This window comes from Hypanus sabinus, unplaced genomic scaffold (genome assembly GCF_030144855.1).
Source record: "Hypanus sabinus isolate sHypSab1 unplaced genomic scaffold, sHypSab1.hap1 scaffold_135, whole genome shotgun sequence".
Taxonomy (NCBI): domain Eukaryota; kingdom Metazoa; phylum Chordata; class Chondrichthyes; order Myliobatiformes; family Dasyatidae; genus Hypanus; species Hypanus sabinus.
In genome coordinates, this window is record NW_026779420.1 from 920232 (window position 1) to 944229 (window position 23998).

A 23998-nucleotide genomic window follows, 5' to 3' on the forward strand; every position below is an offset into this window, starting at 1 on the left:
GCCCTGACACACTGTGAGACCTCACACACCCCTGACAGGGTCCTGACACACTGTGAGACTCCACACACCCCTGACAGGGTCCTGAGATACTGTGAGACCTCACACACCCCTGACAGGGTCCTGACACACTGTGAGACCCCACACACCCCTGACAGGGTCCTGACACACTGTGAGACCCCACACACCCCTGACAGGGTCCTGACACACTGTGAGACCCCACACACCCCTGACAGAGTCCTGACACACTGTGAGACCCCACACAGCCCGGACAGGGTCCTGACACACTGTGAGACCCCACACATCCATGGCAGAGTCCTGACACACTGTGAGACCCCACACACCCCTGACAGGGTCCTGACACACTGTGAGACCCCACACACCCCTGACAGGGCCCTGACACACTGTGAGACCCCACACACCCCTGACAGGGTCCTGATACACTGTGAGACCCCACACACCCCTGACAGGGCCCTGACACACTGTGAGACCCCACACACCCCTGACAGGGTCCTGACACAGTGTGAGACCCCACACACCCCTGACAGGGCCCTGACACACTGTGAGACCCCACACACCCCTGACAGGGTCCTGACACACTGTGAGACCCCACACACCCCTGACAGGGTCCTGAGACATTGTGAGACCCCACACAGCCCTGACAGGGTCATGACACACTGTGAGACTCCACACACCCTTGACAGGGACCTGAGATACTGTGGGACACCACACACCCCTGACAGGGCCCTGACACACTGTGAGACCCCACACACCCCTGACAGGGTCCTGACACACTGTGAGACTCCACACACCCCTGACAGGATCCAGACACACAGTGAGACCCCACACACCCCTGACAGGGTCCTGACACACTGTGAGACCCCACACAACACTGACAGGGTCCTGACACACTGTGAGACCGCACACATCCATGACAGGTTCCTGACACACTGTGAGATCCCACACACACCGGACAGGATCCTGACACACTGTGAGACACCACACACCCCTGACAGGGTCCTGACACACTGTGAGACCCCACACACCCGACAGGGTCCTGACACACTGTGAGACCCCACACACCCCTGACAGGGTCCTGACACACTGTGAGACACCACACATCCATGTCAGAGTCCTGACACACTGTGAGATCCCACACACCCCTGACAGGGTCCTGACACACTGTGAGACCCCACACACCCCTGACAGGGTCCTGACACACTGTGAGACACCACACATCCATGGCAGAGTCCTGACACACTGTGAGATCCCACACACCCCTGACAGGGTCCTGACACACTGTGAGACCCCACACACCCCTGACAGGGTCCTGACCCACTGTGAGACCCCACACACCCCTGACAGGGTCCTGACACACTGTGAGACCCCACACACCCCTGACAGGGTCTGACACACTGTGAGACCCCACTCACCCATGACAGGGTCTGACACACTGTGAGACACCACACACCCCTGACAGGGTCCTGACACACTGTGAGACACCACACACCCCTGACAGGGTCCTGACACACTGTGAGACCCCACACACCCCTGACAGGATCCTGACACACTGTGAGACCTCACACACCCCTGACAGGGTCCTGACACACTGTGAAACCTCACACACCCCTGACAGGGTCCTGACACACTGTGAGACCCCACACACCCCTGACAGGGTCCTGACACACTGTGAGACCTCACACACCCCTGACAGGGTCCTGACACACTGTGGGACCCCACACACCACTGACAGGGTCCGGACACACTGTGAGACCCCACACATCACTGACAGGGTCCGGACACACTGTGAGACCCCACACATCACTGACAGGGTCCTGATACACTGTGAGACCAACACACACACACCTGACAGAATACAGTCACATTCTGAGACCCCACATACCTGACAGGGCCCTGACACACTGTGAGAGCCCACACACCCCTGTCAGGGTCCTGTCACATTGTGCAACCACACACACCTGACAGGGTCCTGACACACCAAGAGACACCACAGCCTCCTAAGACGATCCTCAGAAACAGTCAGACCACCCACACACCCCTGACAGGGACCTGAGATACTGTGGGACCCCACACACCCCGGACAGGGTCCTGACACACTGTGAGACCCCACAAATCCATGGCAGGGTCCTGACACACTGTGAGACCCCACACACCCCTGACAGGGACCTGAGATACTGTGGGACACCACACAACCCGACAGGGTCCTGACACACTGTGAGACCCCACACTCCCCTGACAGGGACCTGAGATACTGTGGGACACCACACACCCCTGACAGGGTCCTGACACACTGTGGGACCCCACACACCACTGACAGGGTCCGGACACACTGTGAGACCCCACACATCACTGACAGGGTCCTGACACACTGTGAGACCCACACACCCCTGACAGGGTCCTGACACACTGTGAGACCCCACACACACCTGACAGGGTCCTGACACACTGTGAGACCCCACACACCCCGGACAGGGTCTGACACACTGTGGGACCCCACACACCACTGACAGGGTCCTGACACACTGTGAGACCCACACACCCCTGACAGGGTCCTGACACACTGTGAGACCCCACACACACCTGACAGGGTCCTGACACACTGTGAGACCCCACACACCCCTGACAGGGCCCTGACACACTGTGAGACTCCACACACCCCTGACAGGATCCAGACACACAGTGAGACCCCACACACCCCTGACAGGGTCCTGACACACTGTGGGACACCACACAACCCGATAGGGTCCTGACACACTGTGAGACCCCACACATACCTGACAGGGTCCTGACACACTGTGAGACCCCACACACCACTGACAGGGTCCTGACACACTGTGAGACCCACACACCCCTGACAGGGTCCTGACACACTGTGAGACCCCACACACACCTGACAGGGTCCTGACACACTGTGAGACTCCACACACCCTTGTCAGGAGCCTGACACACTGTGAGACCCCACATACCCCTGACAGGGTCCTGGCACACTGTGAGATCCCACACACCCCTGACAGGATCCAGACACACAGTGAGATCCCACACACCCCTGACAGGGTCCTGACACACTGTGGGACACCACAAAACCCGACAGGGTCCTGACACACTGTGAGACCCCACACATACCTGACAGGGTCCTGACACACTGTGAGACCCCACACATCCATGACAGGGTCCTGACACACTATGAGACCCCACTCACCCCTGACAGGGTCCTGACACACTATGAGTCCCCACACACCCCTGAGAGGATCCTGACACACTGTGAGACCCCACTCACCCCTGACAGGGTCTGACACACTGTGACACCCCACAGACCGCTGTCCAGGTCCCGACACACTGTGAGACACCACATAACACTGAAGGGTCCTGATACACTGTGAGACCAACACACACACACCTGACAGAATACAGTCACATTCTGAGACCCCACATACCTGACAGGGCCCTGACACACTGTGGGACTCCACCCATCTCTAGCACGGTCCTGACTCACTGTGAGAGCCCACACACCCCTGTCAGGGTCCTGTCACATTGTGCAACCACACACACCTGACAGGGTCCTGACACACCAAGAGACACCACAGCCTCCTAAGACGATCCTCAGAAACAGTCAGACCACCCACACACCCCTGACAGGGACCTGAGATACTGTGGGACCCCACACACCCCGGACAGGGTCCTGACACACTGTGAGACCCCACACATCCATGGCAGGGTCCTGACACACTGTGAGACCCCACACACCCCTGACAGTGTCCTGACACACTGTGAGACCCCACACACCCCTGACAGGGCCCTGACACACTGTGAGACCCCACACACCCCTGACAGGGTCCTGACACACTGTGAGACCCCACACACCCCTGACAGGGCCCTGACACACTGTGAGACCCCACACACCCCTGACAGGGTCCTGACACAGTGTGAGACCCCACACACCCCTGACAGGGCCCTGACACACTGTGAGACCCCACACACCCCTGACAGGGTCCTGACACACTGTGAGACCCCACACACCCCTGACAGGGTCCTGAGACATTGTGAGACCCCACACAGCCCTGACAGGGTCCTGACACACTGTGAGACTCCACACACCCCTGACAGGGACCTGAGATACTGTGGGACACCCACACACCCCTGACAGGGCCCTGACACACTGTGAGACCCCACACACCCCTGACAGGGTCCTGACACACTGTGAGACTCCACACACCTCTGACAGGATCCAGACACACAGTGAGACCCCACACACCCCTGACAGGTTCCTGACACACTGTGGGACACCACACAACCCGACAGGGTCCTGACACACTGTGAGACCCCACACAACCCTGACAGGGTCCTGACACACTGTGAGATCCCACACACACCTGACAGGATCCTGACACACTGTGAGACACCACACACCCCTGACAGGGTCCTGACACACTGTGAGACCCCACACACCCCTGACAGGGTCCTGACACTGTGAGACCCCACACACCCCTGACAGGATCCTGACACACTGTGAGACCCCACACACCCCTGACAGGGTCTGACACACTGTGACACCCCACACACCCCTGACAGGGTCCTGTCACATTGTGCAACCACAAACCCCTGACATGGTCTAGACAGACTGTCAGACGCCACACACCCCTGACAGGGCCCTGACACACTGTGAGACCTCACACACCCCTGACAGGGTCCTGACACACTGTGAGACTCCACACACCCCTGACAGGGTCCTGAGATACTGTGAGACCTCACACACCCCTGACAGGGTCCGGACACACTGTGAGACCCCACACACCCCTGACAGGGTCCTGACACACTGTGAGACCTCACACACCCCTGATAGGATCCTGACACACTGTGAGACCCCACACACCCCTGACAGGGTCCTGACACACTGTGAGAGCCCACACACCCCTGTCAGGGTCCTGTCACATTGTGCAACCACACACACCTGACAGGGTCCTGACACACCAAGAGACACCACAGCCTCCTAAGACGATCCTCAGAAACAGTCAGACCACCCACACACCCCTGACAGGGACCTGAGATACTGTGGGACGCCACACACCCCGGACAGGGTCCTGACACACTGTGAGACCCCACAAATCCATGGCAGGGTCCTGACACACTGTGAGACCCCACACACCCCTGACAGGGACCTGACACACTGTGAGACCCCACACACCCCTGACAGGATCCTGACACACTGTGAGACCCCACACACCCCTGACAGGGACCTGAGATACTGTGGGACACCACACAACCCGACAGGGTCCTGACACACTGTGAGACCCCACAAATCCATGGCAGGGTCCTGACACACTGTGAGACCCCACACACCCCTGACAGGGACCTGAGATACTGTGGGACACCACACACCCCTGACAGGGTCCTGACACACTGTGAGACCCCACACACCCCTGACAGGATCCTGACACACTGTGAGACCCCACTCACCCCTGACAGGGTCTGACACACTGTGACACCCCACACACCCTTGTCCAGGTCCCGACACACTGTGAGACACCACATAACACTGAAGGGTCCTGATACACTGTGAGACCAACACACACACACCTGACAGAATACAGTCACATTCTGAGACCCCACATACCTGACAGGGTCCTGACACACTGTGGGACCCCAGCCATCTCTAACACGGTCCTGACTCACTGTGAGAGCCCACACACCCCTGTCAGGAGCCTGACACACTGTGAGACCCCACATACCCCTGACAGGGTCCTGGCACACTGTGAGACCCCACACACCCCTGACAGGGCCCTGACACACTGTGAGACTCCACACACCCCTGACAGGATCCAGACACACAGTGAGACCCCACACACCCCTGACAGGGTCCTGACACACTGTGGGACACCACAAAACCCGACAGGGTCCTGACACACTGTGAGACCCCACACATACCTGACAGGGTCCTGACACACTGTGAGACCCCACACATCCATGACAGGGTCCTGACACACTATGACACCCCACTCACCCCTGACAGGGTCCTGACACACTATGAGTCCCCACACACCCCTGACAGGATCCTGACACACTGTGAGACCCCACTCACCCCTGACAGGGTCTGACACACTGTGACACCCCACACACCGCTGTCCAGGTCCCGACACACTGTGAGACACCACATAACACTGAAGGGTCCTGATACACTGTGAGACCAACACACACACACCTGACAGAATACAGTCACATTCTGAGACCCCACATACCTGACAGGGCCCTGACACACTGTGGGACTCCACCCATCTCTAACACGGTCCTGACTCACTGTGAGAGCCCACACACCCCTGTCAGGGTCCTGTCACATTGTGCAACCACACACACCTGTCAGGGTCCTGACACACCAAGAGACACCACAGCCTCCTAAGACGATCCTCAGAAACAGTCAGACCACCCACACACCCCTGACAGGGACCTGAGATACTGTGGGACCCCACACACCCCGGACAGGGTCCTGACACACTGTGAGACCCCACACATCCATGGCAGGGTCCTGACACACTGTGAGACCCCACACACCCCTGACAGGGTCCTGACACACTGTGAGACCCCACACACCCCTGACAGGGTCCTGACACACTGTGAGACCCCACACACCCCTGACAGGGCCCTGACACACTGTGAGACCCCACACACCCCTGACAGGGTCCTGGCACACTGTGAGACCCCACACACCCCTGACAGGGCCCTGACACACTGTGAGACCCCACACACCCCTGACAGGGTCCTGACACAGTGTGAGACCCCACACACCCCTGACAGGGCCCTGACACACTGTGAGACCCCACACACCCCTGACAGGGTCCTGACACACTGTGAGACCCCACACACCCCTGACAGGGTCCTGAGACATTGTGAGACCCCACACAGCCCTGACAGGGTCCTGACACACTGTGAGACTCCACACACCCCTGACAGGGACCTGAGATACTGTGGGACACCACACACCCCTGACAGGGCCCTGACACACTGTGAGACCCCACACACCCCTGACAGGGTCCTGACACACTGTGAGACTCCACACACCCCTGACAGGATCCAGACACACAGTGAGACCCCACACACCCCTGACAGGTTCCTGACACACTGTGGGACACCACACAACCCGACAGGGTCCTGACACACTGTGAGACCCCACACAACCCTGACAGGGTCCTGACACACTGTGAGACCGCACACATCCATGACAGGGTCCTGACACACTGTGAGACCCCACACACCCCTGACAGGATCCTGACACACTGTGAGACCCCACTCACCCATGACAGGGTCTGACACACTGTGAGACACCACACACCCCTGACAGGGTCCTGACACACTGTGAGACACCACACACCCCTGACAGGGTCCTGACACACTGTGAGACCCCACACACCCCTGACAGGATCCTGACACACTGTGAGACCCCACTCACCCATGACAGGGTCTGACACACTGTGAGACCCCACACACCCCTGACAGGTTCTGACACACTGTGACACCCCACACACCCCTGACAGGGTCCTGTCACATTGTGCAACCACACACCCCTGACATGGTCTAGACAGACTGTCAGACGCCACACACCCCTGACAGGGCCCTGACACACTGTGAGACCTCACACACTCCTGACAGGGTCCTGACACACTGTGAGACTCCACACACCCCTGACAGGGTCCTGAGATACTGTGAGACCTCACACACCCCTGACAGGGTCCTGACACACTGTGAGACCCCACACACCCCTGACAGGGTCCTGACACACTGTGAGACCTCACACACCCCTGACAGGGTCCTGACACACTGTGAGACCCCACACACCCCTGACAGGGTCCTGACACACTGTGAGAGCCCACACACCCCTGTCAGGGTCCTGTCACATTGTGCAACCACACACACCTGACAGGGTCCTGACACACCAAGAGACACCACAGCCTCCTAAGACGATCCTCAGAAACAGTCAGACCACCCACACACCCCTGACAGGGACCTGAGATACTGTGGGACCCCACACACCCCGGACAGGGTCCTGACACACTGTGAGACCCCACAAATCCATGGCAGGGTCCTGACACACTGTGAGACCCCACACACCCCTGACAGGGACCTGAGATACTGTGGGACACCACACAACCCGACAGGGTCCTGACACACTGTGAGACCCCACACTCCCCTGACAGGGACCTGAGATACTGTGGGACACCACACACCCCTGACAGGGTCCTGACACACTATGAGACCCCACACACCCCTGACAGGATCCTGACACACTGTGAGACCCCACTCACCCCTGACAGGGTCTGACACACTGTGACACCCCACACACCCTTGTCCAGGTCCCGACACACTGTGAGACACCACATAACACTGAAGGGTCCTGATACACTGTGAGACCAACACACGCACACCTGACAGAATACAGTCACATTCTGAGACCCTACATACCTGACAGGGTCCTGACACACTGTGGGACCCCACCCATCTCTAACACGGTCCTGACTCACTGTGAGAGCCCACACACCCCTATCAGGGTCCTGTCACATTGTGCAACCACACACACCTGACAGGGTCTAGACACACTGTCAGACGCCACACACCCCTGACAGGGACCTGACACACTGTGAGACCCCACACACCCCTGACAGGGTCCTGACACACTGTGAGACCCCACACACCCCTGACAGGGTCCTGACACACTGTCAGACGCCACACAACCCGACAAGGTCCTGAGATACTGTGGGACACCACACACCCCTGACAGGATCCTGACACACAGTGAGACCCCACACCCCCCTGACAGGGACCTGAGATACTGTGGGACACCACACACCCCTGACAGGGTCCTGACACACTGTGATGCCCCACAAACTCCTTTTAGGTTCCTGACACACTGTGAGACTCCACACACCCATGTCAGGAGCCTGACACACTGTGAGATCCCACATGTCTCTGACAGGGTCCTGACACACTGTGATGCCCCACAAACTCATTTTAGGCTCGTGACACACACTGAGAAGCCACACACACCTGCCAGGGTCTGGATGCACTGTGAAATTTCACACACACCTGGCGGTGTCCTGACACACTGTGAGACCCCACACACCCCTGACAGGGTCCTGACACACTGTGAGACCCCACACAATCCTGACAGTGTCCTGACACACTGTGAGACCTCACACATCCCTGACAGTGTCCTGACACACTGTGAGACCTCACACACCCCTGACAGGGTCTGGACACACGGTAAGACCCCACACAATCCTGACAGTGTCCTGACACACTGTGAGGCAGCAGATAATTCTGAAGGGTCCTTATACACTGTGAGACCCCAGACACATTTGACAGGATACAGTCACATTCTGAGACCCCACACACCTGACAGCGTCCTGACTCAGTGCGAGACCCCACACACCCCTCACAGGGCCCTGATACACTGTGATGCCCCACAAACTTATTTTAGGGTCCTGACACACAGAGAGAAGACACATATGCCTACCAGGGTCCGGACGCACTGTGAGATCCCAAACACCACTGACAGGGTCCTGACACACTGTGAGACCCCACACACCCCTGACAGGGTCCTGACACACTGTGAGACCCCACACACCCGTGACAGGGTCCTGACACACTGTGAGACCCCACACACCACTGACAGGGTCCTGACACACTGTGAGACCCCACACATCCCTGACACGTTCCTGACACACTGTGAGACCCCACACATCCCTGACACGGTCCTGACACACTGTGAGACCCCACACACCCGTGACAGGGTCCTGACACACTGTGAGACCCCACACACCCTTGTCAGGAGCCTGACACACTGTGCGATCCCACACGTCTCTGACAGGGTCATGACACACTGTGAGACCCCACACACCCCTGACAGGGTCCTGACACACTGTGAGACTCCACACACCCCTGACAGTGTCCTGACATACTGTGAGACCCCACACACCCCTGACAGGGTCCTGACACACTGTGAGACTCCACACACCCCTGACAGGGTCCTGACATACTGTGAGACCTCACACACCCCTGACAGGCTCCTGACACACTGTGAGACCCCACACACCCCTGACAGGGTCCTGACACACTGTGAGACCTCACACACCCCTGACAGGGTCCTGACACACTGTGAGACCCCACACTCCCCTGACAGGGACCTGAGATACTGTGGGACCCCACACACCACTGACAGGGTCCTGACACACTGTGAGACCCCACACACCCCTGACAGGGCCCTGACACACTGTGAGACCCAACACACCCCTGACAGGGCCCTGACACACTGTGAGACCCCACACCCCCCTGACAGGGACCTGAGATACTGTGGGACACCACACAACCCGACAGGGTCCTGACACACTGTGAGACCCAACACTCCCCTGACAGGGACCTGACACACTATGAGACCCCACACACCCCTGACAGGGTCCTGACACACAGTGAGACCCCACACCCCCCTGACAGGGACCTGAGATACTGTGGGACACCACACAACCCGACAGGGTCCTGACACACTGTGAGACCCCACACACCCCTGACAGGGTCTGACACACTGTGACACCCCACACACCCCTGTCCAGGTCCCAACACACTGTGAGACACCACATAACACTGAAGGGTCCTGATACACTGTGAGACCAACACACACACACACCTGACAGAATACAGTCACATTCTGAGACCCCACATACCTGACAGGGTCCTGGCACACTGTGGGACTCCACCCATCTCTAACACGGTCCTGACTCACTGTGAGAGCCCACACACCCCTGTCAGGGTCCTGTCACATTGTGCAACCACTCACACCTGACAGGGTCTAGACACACTGTCAGACGACACACACCCCTGACAGGGCCCTGACACACTGTGAGACACCACACACCCCTGACAGGGACCTGAGATACTGTGGGACACCACACACCCCTGACAGGGTCCTGACACACTGTGAGACCCCACACACCATGACAGGGTCCTGACACACTGTGAGATCCCACACAATCCTGACAGGGACCTGAGATACTGTGGGACACCACACAACCCGACAGGGACCTGACACACTGTGAGACCCCACACACCCTTGACAGGGTCCTGAGACATTGTGAGACCCCACACACCCCTGACAGGGTCCTGACACACTGTGAGACTCCACACACCCCTGACAGGATCCAGACACACAGTGAGACCCCACACACCCCTGACAGGGTCCTGACACACTGTGAGACGCCACACACCCCTGACAGGGTCCTGACACACTGTGGGACAGCAGATAATTCTGAAGGGTCCTGATACACTGTGAGACCCCAGACACACCTGACAGGATACAGTCACATTCTGAGACCCCACACACCCCTAGCAGGATCCTGACACTCTCTGAGACCCCACACACCCCTAGCAGGGTCCTGACACACTGTGAGATTCCACACACCCATGTCAGGAGCCTGACACACTGTGAGATCCCACACGTCTCTGACAGGGTCCTGACACTCTGTGATGCCCCACAAACTCATTTTAGGTTCCTGACACACACTGAGAAGCAACACACACCTGCCAGGGTCTGAACGCACTGTGAAATCCCACACACTCCTGGAAGTGTCCTGACACACTGTGAGACCCCACACACCACTGACAGGGTCCTGACACATTGTGAGACCCACACACTCCTGACAGGGTCCTGACACACTGTGAGACCCCACACACTCCTGACAGGGTCCTGACACACTGAGTGACCCCACACACCACTGACAGGGTCCTGACACACAGTGAGACCCCACACACCCCTGACGGGGTGCTGACACACTGTGAGACCCCACACACCCTTGACAGGGTCCTGACACACTGTGAGACCCCACACACCACTGACAGGGTCCTGACACACTGTGAGACCCCACACACCCCTGACAGTGCCCTGACTCACTGTGAGACCCCACACACCCCTGACATTGTCCTGACGCACTGTGAGACCCCACACATGCCTGACGGGATCCTGACACACGGTGAGACCCCACACACCCCTGACAGGGTCCTGACGCACTGTGAGACCCCACACACCCCTGACAGGGTCCTGACACACTGTGAGAACTCACACATCCCTGACATGGTCCTGACACACTGTGAGACCCCACACATCCCTGTCCAGGTCCCGACACACTGTGAGACAGCACATAACTCTGAAGGGTCCGGATGCACTGTGAATCCCAACTCACACCTCCAAGGATACAGTTACATTGTGAGATCCCACACCCCTGACAGGGTCCTGACACACTTTGAGACCCCACACACCCCTGTCCAGGTCCCGACACACTGTGAGATACCACATAACACTGAAGGGTCCTGACACACTGTGAGATCCCACACACGCCTGACAGAGTCTGACACACTGTGACACCCCACACACCCCTGTCCAGGTCCCGACACACTTTGAGACCCCACACACCCCTGACAGGGTCCCGACACACTGTGACACCCCACACACCCCTGTCCAGGTCCCGACACACTGTGAGACACCACACACCCCTGTCCAGGTCCCGAAACACTGTGAGACACCACATAACACTGAAGGGTCCTGGTACACTGTGAGACCAACACACACACACCTGACAGAATACAGTCACATTCTGAGACCCCACATACCTGACAGGGTCCAGACACACTGTGGGTCTCCACCCATCTCTAACACGGTCCTGACTCACTGTGAGAGCCCACACACCCCTGTCAGGGTCCTGTCACATTGTGCAACCACACACACCTGACAGGGTCTAGACACACTGTCAGACGCCATACACCACTGACAGGGCCCTGACACACTGTGAGACACCACACACCCCTGACAGGGTCCGGACACACTGTGAGACCCCACACAACCCGACAGGGTCCTGACACACTGTGAGACCCCACACACCCCTGACAGGGTCCTGACACACTGTGAGACCCCACACACCCCTGACAGGGTCCTGGCACACTGTGAGACCCCACACACCCCTGACAGGGCCCTGACACACTGTGAGACTCCACACACCCCTGACAGGATCCAGACACACTGTGAGACCCCACACACCCCTGACAGGGCCCTGACACACTGTGAGACCCCACACACCCCTGACAGGGTCCTGACACACTGTGAGACTCCACACTCCCCTGACAGGGACCTGAGATACTGTGGGACACCACACATCCCTGACAGGGTCCTGACATACTGTGAGACCCCACACACCATTGACAGGGTCCTGACACACTGTGAGACCCCACACAATCCTGACAGGGACCTGAGATACTGTGGGACACCACACAACCTGACAGGGTCCTGACACACCGTGAGACCCCACACTCCCCTGACAGGGACCTGAGATACTGTGGGACACCACACAACCCGACAGGGTCCTGACACACTGTGAGACCCCACACTCCCCTGACAGGGACCTGAGATACTGTGGGACACCACACACCCCTGACAGGGTCCTGACACACTGTGAGACCCCACACACCCCTGACAGGGTCATGACACACTGTGAGACCAACACACACACACCTGACAGAATACAGTCACATTCTGAGACCCCACATACCTGACAGGGTCCTGACACACTGTGGGACTCCACCCATCTCTAACACGGTCCTGACACACTGTGAGACCCCACACACCCCTGACAGGGCCCTGACACACTGTGAGACCCAACACACCCCTGACAGGGCCCTGACACACTGTGAGACCCCACACCCCCCTGACAGGGACCTGAGATACTGTGGGACACCACACAACCCGACAGGGTCCTGACACACTGTGAGACCCCACACACCCCTGACAGGGTCCTGACACACTGTGAGACCCAACACTCCCCTGACAGGGACCTGACACACTATGAGACCCCACACACCCCTGACAGGATCCTGACACACTGTGAGACCCCACTCAACCCTGACAGGGTCTGACACACTGTGACACCCCACACACCCCTGACAGGGTCCTGACACACAGTGAGACCCCACACCCCCCTGACAGGGACCTGAGATACTGTGGGACACCACACAACCCGACAGGGTCCTGACACACTGTGAGACCCCACACTCCCCTGACAGGGACCTGACACACTATGAGACCCCACACACCCCTGACCGGATCCTGACACACTGTGACACCCCACACACCCCTGTCCAGGTCCCAACACACTGTGAGACACCACATAACACTGAAGGGTCCTGATACACTGTGAGACCAACACACACACACACCTGACAGAATACAGTCACATTCTGAGACCCCACATACCTGACAGGGTCCTGGCACACTGTGGGACTCCACCCATCTCTAACACGGTCCTGACTCACTGTGAGAGCCCACACACCCCTGTCAGGGTCCTGTCACATTGTGCAACCACTCACACCTGACAGGGTCTAGACACACTGTCAGACGACACACACCCCTGACAGGGCCCTGACACACTGTGAGACACCACACACCCCTGACAGGGACCTGAGATACTGTGGGACACCACACACCCCTGACAGGGTCCTGACACACTGTGAGACCCCACACACCATGACAGGGTCCTGACACACTGTGAGATCCCACACAATCCTGACAGGGACCTGAGATACTGTGGGACACCACACAACCCGACAGGGACCTGACACACTGTGAGACCCCACACACCCTTGACAGGGTCCTGAGACATTGTGAGACCCCACACACCCCTGACAGGGTCCTGACACACTGTGAGACTCCACACACCCCTGACAGGATCCAGACACACAGTGAGACCCCACACACCCCTGACAGGGTCCTGACACACTGTGAGACGCCACACACCCCTGACAGGGTCCTGACACACTGTGGGACAGCAGATAATTCTGAAGGGTCCTGATACACTGTGAGACCCCAGACACACCTGACAGGATACAGTCACATTCTGAGACCCCACACACCCCTAGCAGGGTCCTGACACACTGTGAGATTCCACACACCCATGTCAGGAGCCTGACACACTGTGAGATCCCACACGTCTCTGACAGGGTCCTGACACTCTGTGATGCCCCACAAACTCATTTTAGGTTCCTGACACACACTGAGAAGCAACACACACCTGCCAGGGTCTGAACGCACTGTGAAATCCCACACACTCCTGGAAGTGTCCTGACACACTGTGAGACCCCACACACCACTGACAGGGTCCTGACACATTGTGAGACCCACACACTCCTGACAGGGTCCTGACACACTGTGAGACCCCACACACTCCTGACAGGGTCCTGACACACTGAGTGACCCCACACACCACTGACAGGGTCCTGACACACAGTGAGACCCCACACACCCCTGACGGGGTGCTGACACACTGTGAGACCCCACACACCCTTGACAGGGTCCTGACACACTGTGAGACCCCACACACCACTGACAGGGTCCTGACACACTGTGAGACCCCACACACCCCTGACAGTGCCCTGACTCACTGTGAGACCCCACACACCCCTGACATTGTCCTGACGCACTGTGAGACCCCACACATGCCTGACGGGATCCTGACACACGGTGAGACCCCACACACCCCTGACAGGGTCCTGACGCACTGTGAGACCCCACACACCCCTGACAGGGTCCTGACACACTGTGAGAACTCACACATCCCTGACATGGTCCTGACACACTGTGAGACCCCACACATCCCTGTCCAGGTCCCGACACACTGTGAGACAGCACATAACTCTGAAGGGTCCGGATGCACTGTGAATCCCAACTCACACCTCCAAGGATACAGTTACATTGTGAGATCCCACACCCCTGACAGGGTCCTGACACACTTTGAGACCCCACACACCCCTGTCCAGGTCCCGACACACTGTGAGATACCACATAACACTGAAGGGTCCTGACACACTGTGAGATCCCACACACGCCTGACAGAGTCTGACACACTGTGACACCCCACACACCCCTGTCCAGGTCCCGACACACTTTGAGACCCCACACACCCCTGACAGGGTCCCGACACACTGTGACACCCCACACACCCCTGTCCAGGTCCCGACACACTATGAGACACCACACACCCCTGTCCAGGTCCCGAAACACTGTGAGACACCACATAACACTGAAGGGTCCTGGTACACTGTGAGACCAACACACACACACCTGACAGAATACAGTCACATTCTGAGACCCCACATACCTGACAGGGTCCAGACACACTGTGGGTCTCCACCCATCTCTAACACGGTCCTGACTCACTGTGAGAGCCCACACACCCCTGTCAGGGTCCTGTCACATTGTGCAACCACACACACCTGACAGGGTCTAGACACACTGTCAGACGCCATACACCACTGACAGGGCCCTGACACACTGTGAGACACCACACACCCCTGACAGGGTCCGGACACACTGTGAGACCCCACACAACCCGACAGGGTCCTGACACACTGTGAGACCCCACACACCCCTGACAGGGTCCTGACACACTGTGAGACCCCACACACCCCTGACAGGGTCCTGGCACACTGTGAGACCCCACACACCCCTGACAGGGCCCTGACACACTGTGAGACTCCACACACCCCTGACAGGATCCAGACACACTGTGAGACCCCACACACCCCTGACAGGGCCCTGACACACTGTGAGACCCCACACACCCCTGACAGGGTCCTGACACACTGTGAGACTCCACACTCCCCTGACAGGGACCTGAGATACTGTGGGACACCACACATCCCTGACAGGGTCCTGACATACTGTGAGACCCCACACACCATTGACAGGGTCCTGACACACTGTGAGACCCCACACAATCCTGACAGGGACCTGAGATACTGTGGGACACCACACAACCTGACAGGGTCCTGACACACCGTGAGACCCCACACTCCCCTGACAGGGACCTGAGATACTGTGGGACACCACACAACCCGACAGGGTCCTGACACACTGTGAGACCCCACACTCCCCTGACAGGGACCTGAGATACTGTGGGACACCACACACCCCTGACAGGGTCCTGACACACTGTGAGACTCCACACACCCCTGACAGGGTCATGACACACTGTGAGACCCCACACACCCCTGACAGGGTCCCGACCGACTGTGAGACCCCACACACCCATAACAGGGTCCTGACACACTGTGATGCCCCACACACCCATGTCAGGAGCCTGACACACTGTGAGATCCCACATGTCTCTGACTGGGTCCTGACACACTGTGATGCCCCACAAACTTCTTTTAGGCTCGTGACACACACTGAGAAGCCACACACACCTGCCAGGGTTTGGATACACTGTGAAATTTCACACACACCTGGCAGTGTCCTGACACACTGTGAGACCCCACACACCCCTGACAGTGTCCTGAGACACTGTGAGACCCCACACACCCCTGACAGGGTCTGACACACTGTGACACCCCACACACCCTTGTCCAGGTCCCGACACACTGTGAGACCTCACACATCCCTGACAGTGTCCTGACACACTGTGAGACTCCACACACCCCTGACAGTGTCCCGACACACTGTGAGACCTCACACATCCCTGACAGTGTCCTGACACACTGTGAGACCTCACACATCCCTGACAGTGTCCTGACACACTGTAAGACCCCACACAATCCTGACAGTGTCATGATACACTGTGAGGCAGCAGATAATTCTGAAGGGTCCTTATACACTGTGAGACCCCAGACACATTTGACAGGATACAGTCACATTCTGAGACCCCACACACCTGACAGCGTCCTGACTCAGTGCGAGACCCCACACACCCCTCACAGGGGCCTGACACACTGTGATGCCCCACAAACTTATTTTAGGTTCCTGACACACAGAGAGAAGACACATACGCCTAGCAGGGTCCGGACGCACTGTGAGATCCCAAACACCACTGACAGGGTCCTGACACACTGTGAGACCCTACACACCCCTGACAGGGTCCTGACACACTGTGAGACCCCACACACCCCTGACAGGGACCTGACACACTGTGAGACCCCGCACACACCTGACAGGGCCCTGACACACTGTGAGACCCCACACACCCCTGACAGGGTCCTGACACACTGTGAGACCACACACACCCGTGACAGGGTCCTGACACATTGTGAGACCCCACACACCCCTGACAGGGTCCTGACACACTGTGAGACCCCACACATCCCTGACACGGTCCTGACACACTGTGAGACCCCACACATCCCTGACACGGTCCTGACACACTGTGAGACCCCACACACCCGTGACAGGGTCCTGACACATTGTGAGACCCCACACACCCGTGACAGGGTCCTGACACACTGTGAGACCCCACACACCCTTGTCAGGAGCCTGACACACTGTGCGATCCCACACGTCTCTGACAGGGTCATGACACACTGTGAGACCCCACACACCCCTGACAGGGTCCTGACACACTGTGAGACCCCACACACCCCTGAGAGGGTCCTGACACACTGTGAGACCTCACACATCCCTGACACACTGTGAGACTCCACACACCCTTGTCAGGAGCCTGACACACTGTGAGATCCCACACGTCTCTGACAGGGTCCTGACACACAGTGAGAAGCCACACACGCCTGCCATGGTCCTGGCACACTGTGAGACCCCACACACCCCTGACAGGGTCCTGACACACTGTGAGACCCCATACACACCTGACAGGGTCCTGACACACTGTGAGACCCCACACACCCCTGACAGGGTCCTGACACACTGCGATGCCCCACAAACTCATTTTAGGTTCCTGACACACTGTGAGACTCCACACACCCTTGTCAGGAGCCTGACACACTGTGAGATCCCACACGTCTCTGACAGGGTCCTGACACACTGTGATGCCCCACACACCACTGACAGGGTCCTGACACACTGTGAGACTCCACACACCCTGACAGGGGCCTGACACATTGTGAGACCCCACACACCCCTGACAGGATCCTGACACACTGTGAGACTCCACACACCACTGACAGGGTCCTGACACACTGTGAGACTCCACACTCCCCTGACAGGGTCATGAGATACTGTGGGACACCACACAACCCGACAGGGTCCTGACACACTGTGAGACCCCACACACCCCTGACAGGATCCTGACACACTGTGAGACTCCACACACCCCTGACAGGATCCAGACACACTGTGAGACTCCACACACCACTGACAGGGTCCTGACACATTGTGAGACCCCACACACCACTGACAGGGTCCTGGCACACTGTGAGACCCCACATACCCCTGACAGGGACCTGAGATACTGTGGGACACCACACACCCCTGACTGGGTCCTGGCACACTGTGAGACCCCACACACTCCTGACAGGGTCCTGTCACACTGTGAGACCCAACACACCCCTGACAGGGTCCTGACACACTGTGAAACCCCACACACCCCTGACAGTGTCCTGACATACTGTGAGACTCCACACACCCCTGACAGTGTCCTGGCACACTGTGAGACCCCATACGCACCTGACAGGATCCTGACACACTGTGAGACCCCATATACCCCTGACAGGATCCTGACACACTGTGAGACCCCACACACCCCTGACAGGGTCTTGGCACACTGTCAGACGCGACACTCTCCTGACAGGTTCGTGATACACCATGAGATGCCACACACGCCAGATAGGGTCCCGATACTCTGGAATTTAGAAGGATGCGAGGGGATCTGATTGAAATATATAAGATTTTTAAGCGATTGTACACACTAGAGGCAGGAAACATGGTCCTGATGTTGGGGGAGTCCAGAACAAGATACACAGCTAACAATAAGGGGTAGGCCATTTAGAACGGAATTCAGGAAAAACTTTTCACCCAGAGAGTTGTGGATCTATGGAGTGCTCTGCTTCAGAAGGCAGTGGAGACCAATTCTCTGGATGCTTTCAAGAAAGAGTTAGATAGAGTTGTTAAAGATTGCGGAGTCAAGGGATATGGGGAGAAGGCAGGAACGGGGTACTGATTGCGGCTGATCAGCCATGATCACATTGAATGGCGGTGCTGGCTCAAAAGGCTGAATTGCCTGCACCTGCACCTATTGTCTATTATCAATTGACAAACCCTGAGACCCCACACTCCTGGCAGGATCCTGACACACTGTGAGACACCACACATGCCTGACAGGGTCCTGAAACACTGAGACCCCTCACACCCCTAAACAGGTTAACACACTACGAGACTCCACATATTTCTGACAGGGTCCTGACACACTGTGAAACACCACACATGCCGGTTAGGGCGCTGACAACCTTTACGACCCCACAAGCCCTTGACAGTGTCCTGATACACTGTGGGACTCCATATGCCCCTGACAGGATACTGACACACTGTGAGACCCCACACATCTGACAGGGTCCTGACACACTGTGAGACCCCACACACCTGACAGGGTCCTGACACACTGTGAGACCCCACACACCTGACATGTTCCTGACACACTGTGCTCTTCCCATACATCCCTGGCAGAGGCCGGACACAGTGCATAACCCCACATACCCCGACAGGTTTCGAACACACTTTGAGATCCCACGCACCCCCCCCCACCCACCCACAGTTCATGTTCTGATCAGCAAATCTGCTGCTTTGTATTTTGATTCAGTGATGGTGGGAGGGGAGGGTGAGCTGTGATTCCCCGACCTGTTCCTTTGACAGAATGCCCACCACCTTCTTCTCTATCTCCATACGCCACATCAACACAAGGGATTAAAAGATACTTCCTTAGGAGCAATGATATCTGTGGCAGTAGTGAGATGTTGTCCAGTACGGAACAGTTGGGGGTCAGTAAACTACCAGGGAAATACTCACCTTCACAGCACAGTTAATGTGAAAATGTGATGATCTGGTGTTTATCTGGAACAGGCCTCTCCGTCCAGTCAGCGGTCTGTTAATCAAATTTACTTTACTGTACGAACAACCATTGATGAATCCATCAATGCAACAGCTCTGAGCTAACTCTGGTGTGCTTAAATACTGAGTTCTGAGCTGAGGCATCTAACAGTTTGTCCACTGTCTGTTCCCATGGAAGATGTTCAACAGAAACACAAGGAGACTCTGCGGGCAAAAACTGAAACACTGAGAGTGAACACGATCCTGATGAGGGAGAAGGTGAAGGTTTTCCAGCTGGTTGATCGATACGCTGAGCTCACGGTCATTTCTACTGTTCGAGATCGGAGACTTGTGGAACATGAGCTGCTGGCAAGAGGCAGAGACCACGAGGAGTGGAGAGAAAAACATCTCTGCGGAGAGCTGGAGAAACTCCAGATGGATCAGTTGTTCCAGAGCAGGTTTTCCCAAACTAACTCCAAATCTGGGAGTTCGGCAGCAGTGGCCGGAGTCCCGGGGATCGGGAAAACAACAATGGTACAAAAGATTGTTTACGACTGGGCCACGGGGAAAATATACCAACAGTTCCAGTTTGTCTTCAGTTTCAAATTCCGCGATTTAAACTCCATTAACTGTAGAATAAACCTGAAGGAACTGATTCTGGATCAGTATCCTTACTTTGGGAATATCCTGAGAGAGGTCTGGAAGAACCCAGAGGGATCGCTGTTTATATTTGATGGTTTGGATGAATTCAATGACCAAATTAATTTTTCTGACCGTCGGAGAGACACGGAAACTCGGTCCACATGCACAGATCCAGATTTCAAGTGCAAGGTGTCTGACATTGTGTACAGTTTAATCCAGGGCAAGCTGCTCCCAGGGTGTTCAGTGCTGGTGACCACCCGTCCCACTGCGTTACATTTATTGGAAAAGGCTGAGATCGGTACCGAAGCTGAAATCCTGGGATTTTCAGGTGAGGAACGGAAGGAATATTTCATCAGACATTTTGAAGATCAGACGGTGGCGGAAGCTGTTTTCAAACACGTGAAGGAGAACGAGATCCTGTACACCATGAGCTACAACCCCTCCTACTGCTGGATCCTCGCCCTGGCACTGGGCCCCTTCTTCACACAAAGAGTCAGGGACCCGCAGCGAGTTCCCAAGACCATCACCCACCTGTACTCCTACTATATTTACAACATCCTGAAAAACCACGGCCGTGAGATTGAGAACCCCCGTGATGTGTTACTCAGGGTTGGTCAGATGGCCTTCAGAGGAGTGTCCGAGAGGAAGATTGTGTTTACAGATGGAGATTTGATCAACTACAAACTGCAGCCTTCCCAGTTCCTGTCCGGGTTCCTGATGGAGCTTTTGGAGAGAGAGGATTCTGCCCGGAGCGTGGTGTACACATTCCCACACCTCACCATCCAAGAGTTTGTAGCTGCAGTCGCACAATTCCTGATCCCAGATGGCAGAGATATTACGAAACTCCTCACTGAAGCCCACTGTGTGAAGGATGGGCGGTTTGAGGTATTTCTCCGTTTTGTTGCTGGTCTCTCCAACCCAATGGCAGCTCGGGGCCTGGAGGAGTTCCTGGGTCCATTTCCTCATGAAACAACCTGCCGGGTGATTGACTGGGTGAAGGAGGAGGTTAAACGCCAGAGTGGAAACACAGGGAGTGAAGCTGGTAAAAGGAGCCTCCTGAACACATTGCACTACCTGTTTGAGTCTCAGAATCGTGGACTGGCTCAGGCCGCTCTGGGATCTGTGGAAACACTTTCATTCAGTGGAATGACACTGACCCCAATTGACTGCGCGGTCCTGTCTCATGTCATCGGACTCTGTGATACAATAAAACACCTCGACCTGGAGAACTGCCACATTCAGTATGAGGGAATACAGCGGCTGGGACCCGGGCTGCACAAGTGCCAGGAGTTGAGGTAACTTGATTTATCTCTCACTCTGATCTGTGAAACTGTTCCATTGTGTTGTTTCAATGGAAAGGAATTTTGGTAAATTTGTAGTAAATTAGATTGTGAAGAATTGTGACAAATGCCCATGGGATCGGTCAGTAATTCCCCAAGGACGGGAGGGTTCTGTGGATCCTTGTGAAGGGATGGAGACTTCATCAGATCAGTGAACAACGACCATTGGTTTAATGGTAGTAAATCACAGGAATGGCCGTGTTTCTCGCTGTCTGTGACACGTCCATTAACAATGTTCCTTCTCACTGTGACTGACACCCAGACCGACACTGACTGCAGCAGGTGGGTCAGAGATTCACACCCCCTTCGCGGTGAGGGACAAGAGACCGTCAGCAGACTGTCCCAGTGAGAAGGAAAGAAATACCATTGTGAGATTGTCCTCCCACTGCCCTTCCCCGTGTGTGACTTTGCTCACTTCCAGATACACAAAGAGCGAGGCAGCATCTCCTCAGGGCCTCTGTTCAGACCCAACACACACGTACAAAAAATGTCTGCGTCGTCTCGTCTTGTAGGATTATCGTTTACCCTTGAAATCCTCCTGTGGGACTTCTCATCCCAATCTCCCTTCCATTCTTTGGAATCTCGCCCCCATCCCCATTCCTCCCGTGGACTCTCTATTACTCTTTCCTCATCCTCCTGTGGGATGTCTTGTCCACACACCCCACCACCCTTCCTGTGAGATCTCTCTTCCCCGTCCCCCTTCCTTTTGTGGGATCTCTCCTCCCCATCCCCCTTCCTCCTGTGGGATCTCTCCTCCCCATCCCCCTTCCTCCTGTGGGATCTCTCTTCCCCATCCCCCTTGCTCCTGTGAGATCTCTCTTCCCCGTCCCCCTTCCTTTTGTGGGATCTCTCCTCCCCATCCCCCTTCCTCCTGTGGGATCTCTCTTCCCTATCCCTTCCTGCTGTTGGAACTCTCTTCCCCATACCCTTTCCTCTTGTGGGATCTCTCTCCCCCATCGACTTCTTCCTGTCGGATCTCTCTTTGGCATGCCCCATTGTCCTGTGGAATTTCTCTTCCCCGACCCCCTTCCTCCTGTGAGATTTCTCTTCCCAATCCCACATCCTCCTGTGGGAACTCTGTTCCACATCCCTCTTCCTCCTGGCCGATCTCTTAACCCCTTCCCCCTTCATCCTGTTTATTTTCTGTCTATATCCCCCTTCCTCCTGTGGGATC

The 23998-nt window shown here is 56.6% G+C and overlaps 1 protein-coding gene and 1 long non-coding RNA gene across 3 annotated transcripts in view; one reads left to right on the top strand and one right to left on the bottom strand.

Annotated features, from left to right (window-relative positions):
• The window catches only part of LOC132386862 (NACHT, LRR and PYD domains-containing protein 3-like), a 79873-nt gene that overhangs the window by 46843 nt on the left and 9032 nt on the right, over positions 1-23998 (top strand). For both annotated transcript variants that reach the window (XM_059959206.1, XM_059959207.1), the window contains exon 7: positions 21042-22779. In XM_059959206.1, the coding sequence (XP_059815189.1) occupies positions 21042-22779 (1738 nt within the window). The remainder of the gene's footprint in view (positions 1-21041; positions 22780-23998) is intronic.
• The window catches only part of LOC132386863 (uncharacterized), a 51230-nt gene that overhangs the window by 15390 nt on the left and 11842 nt on the right, over positions 1-23998 (bottom strand). The gene's annotated exons all lie outside the window — the stretch shown is intronic.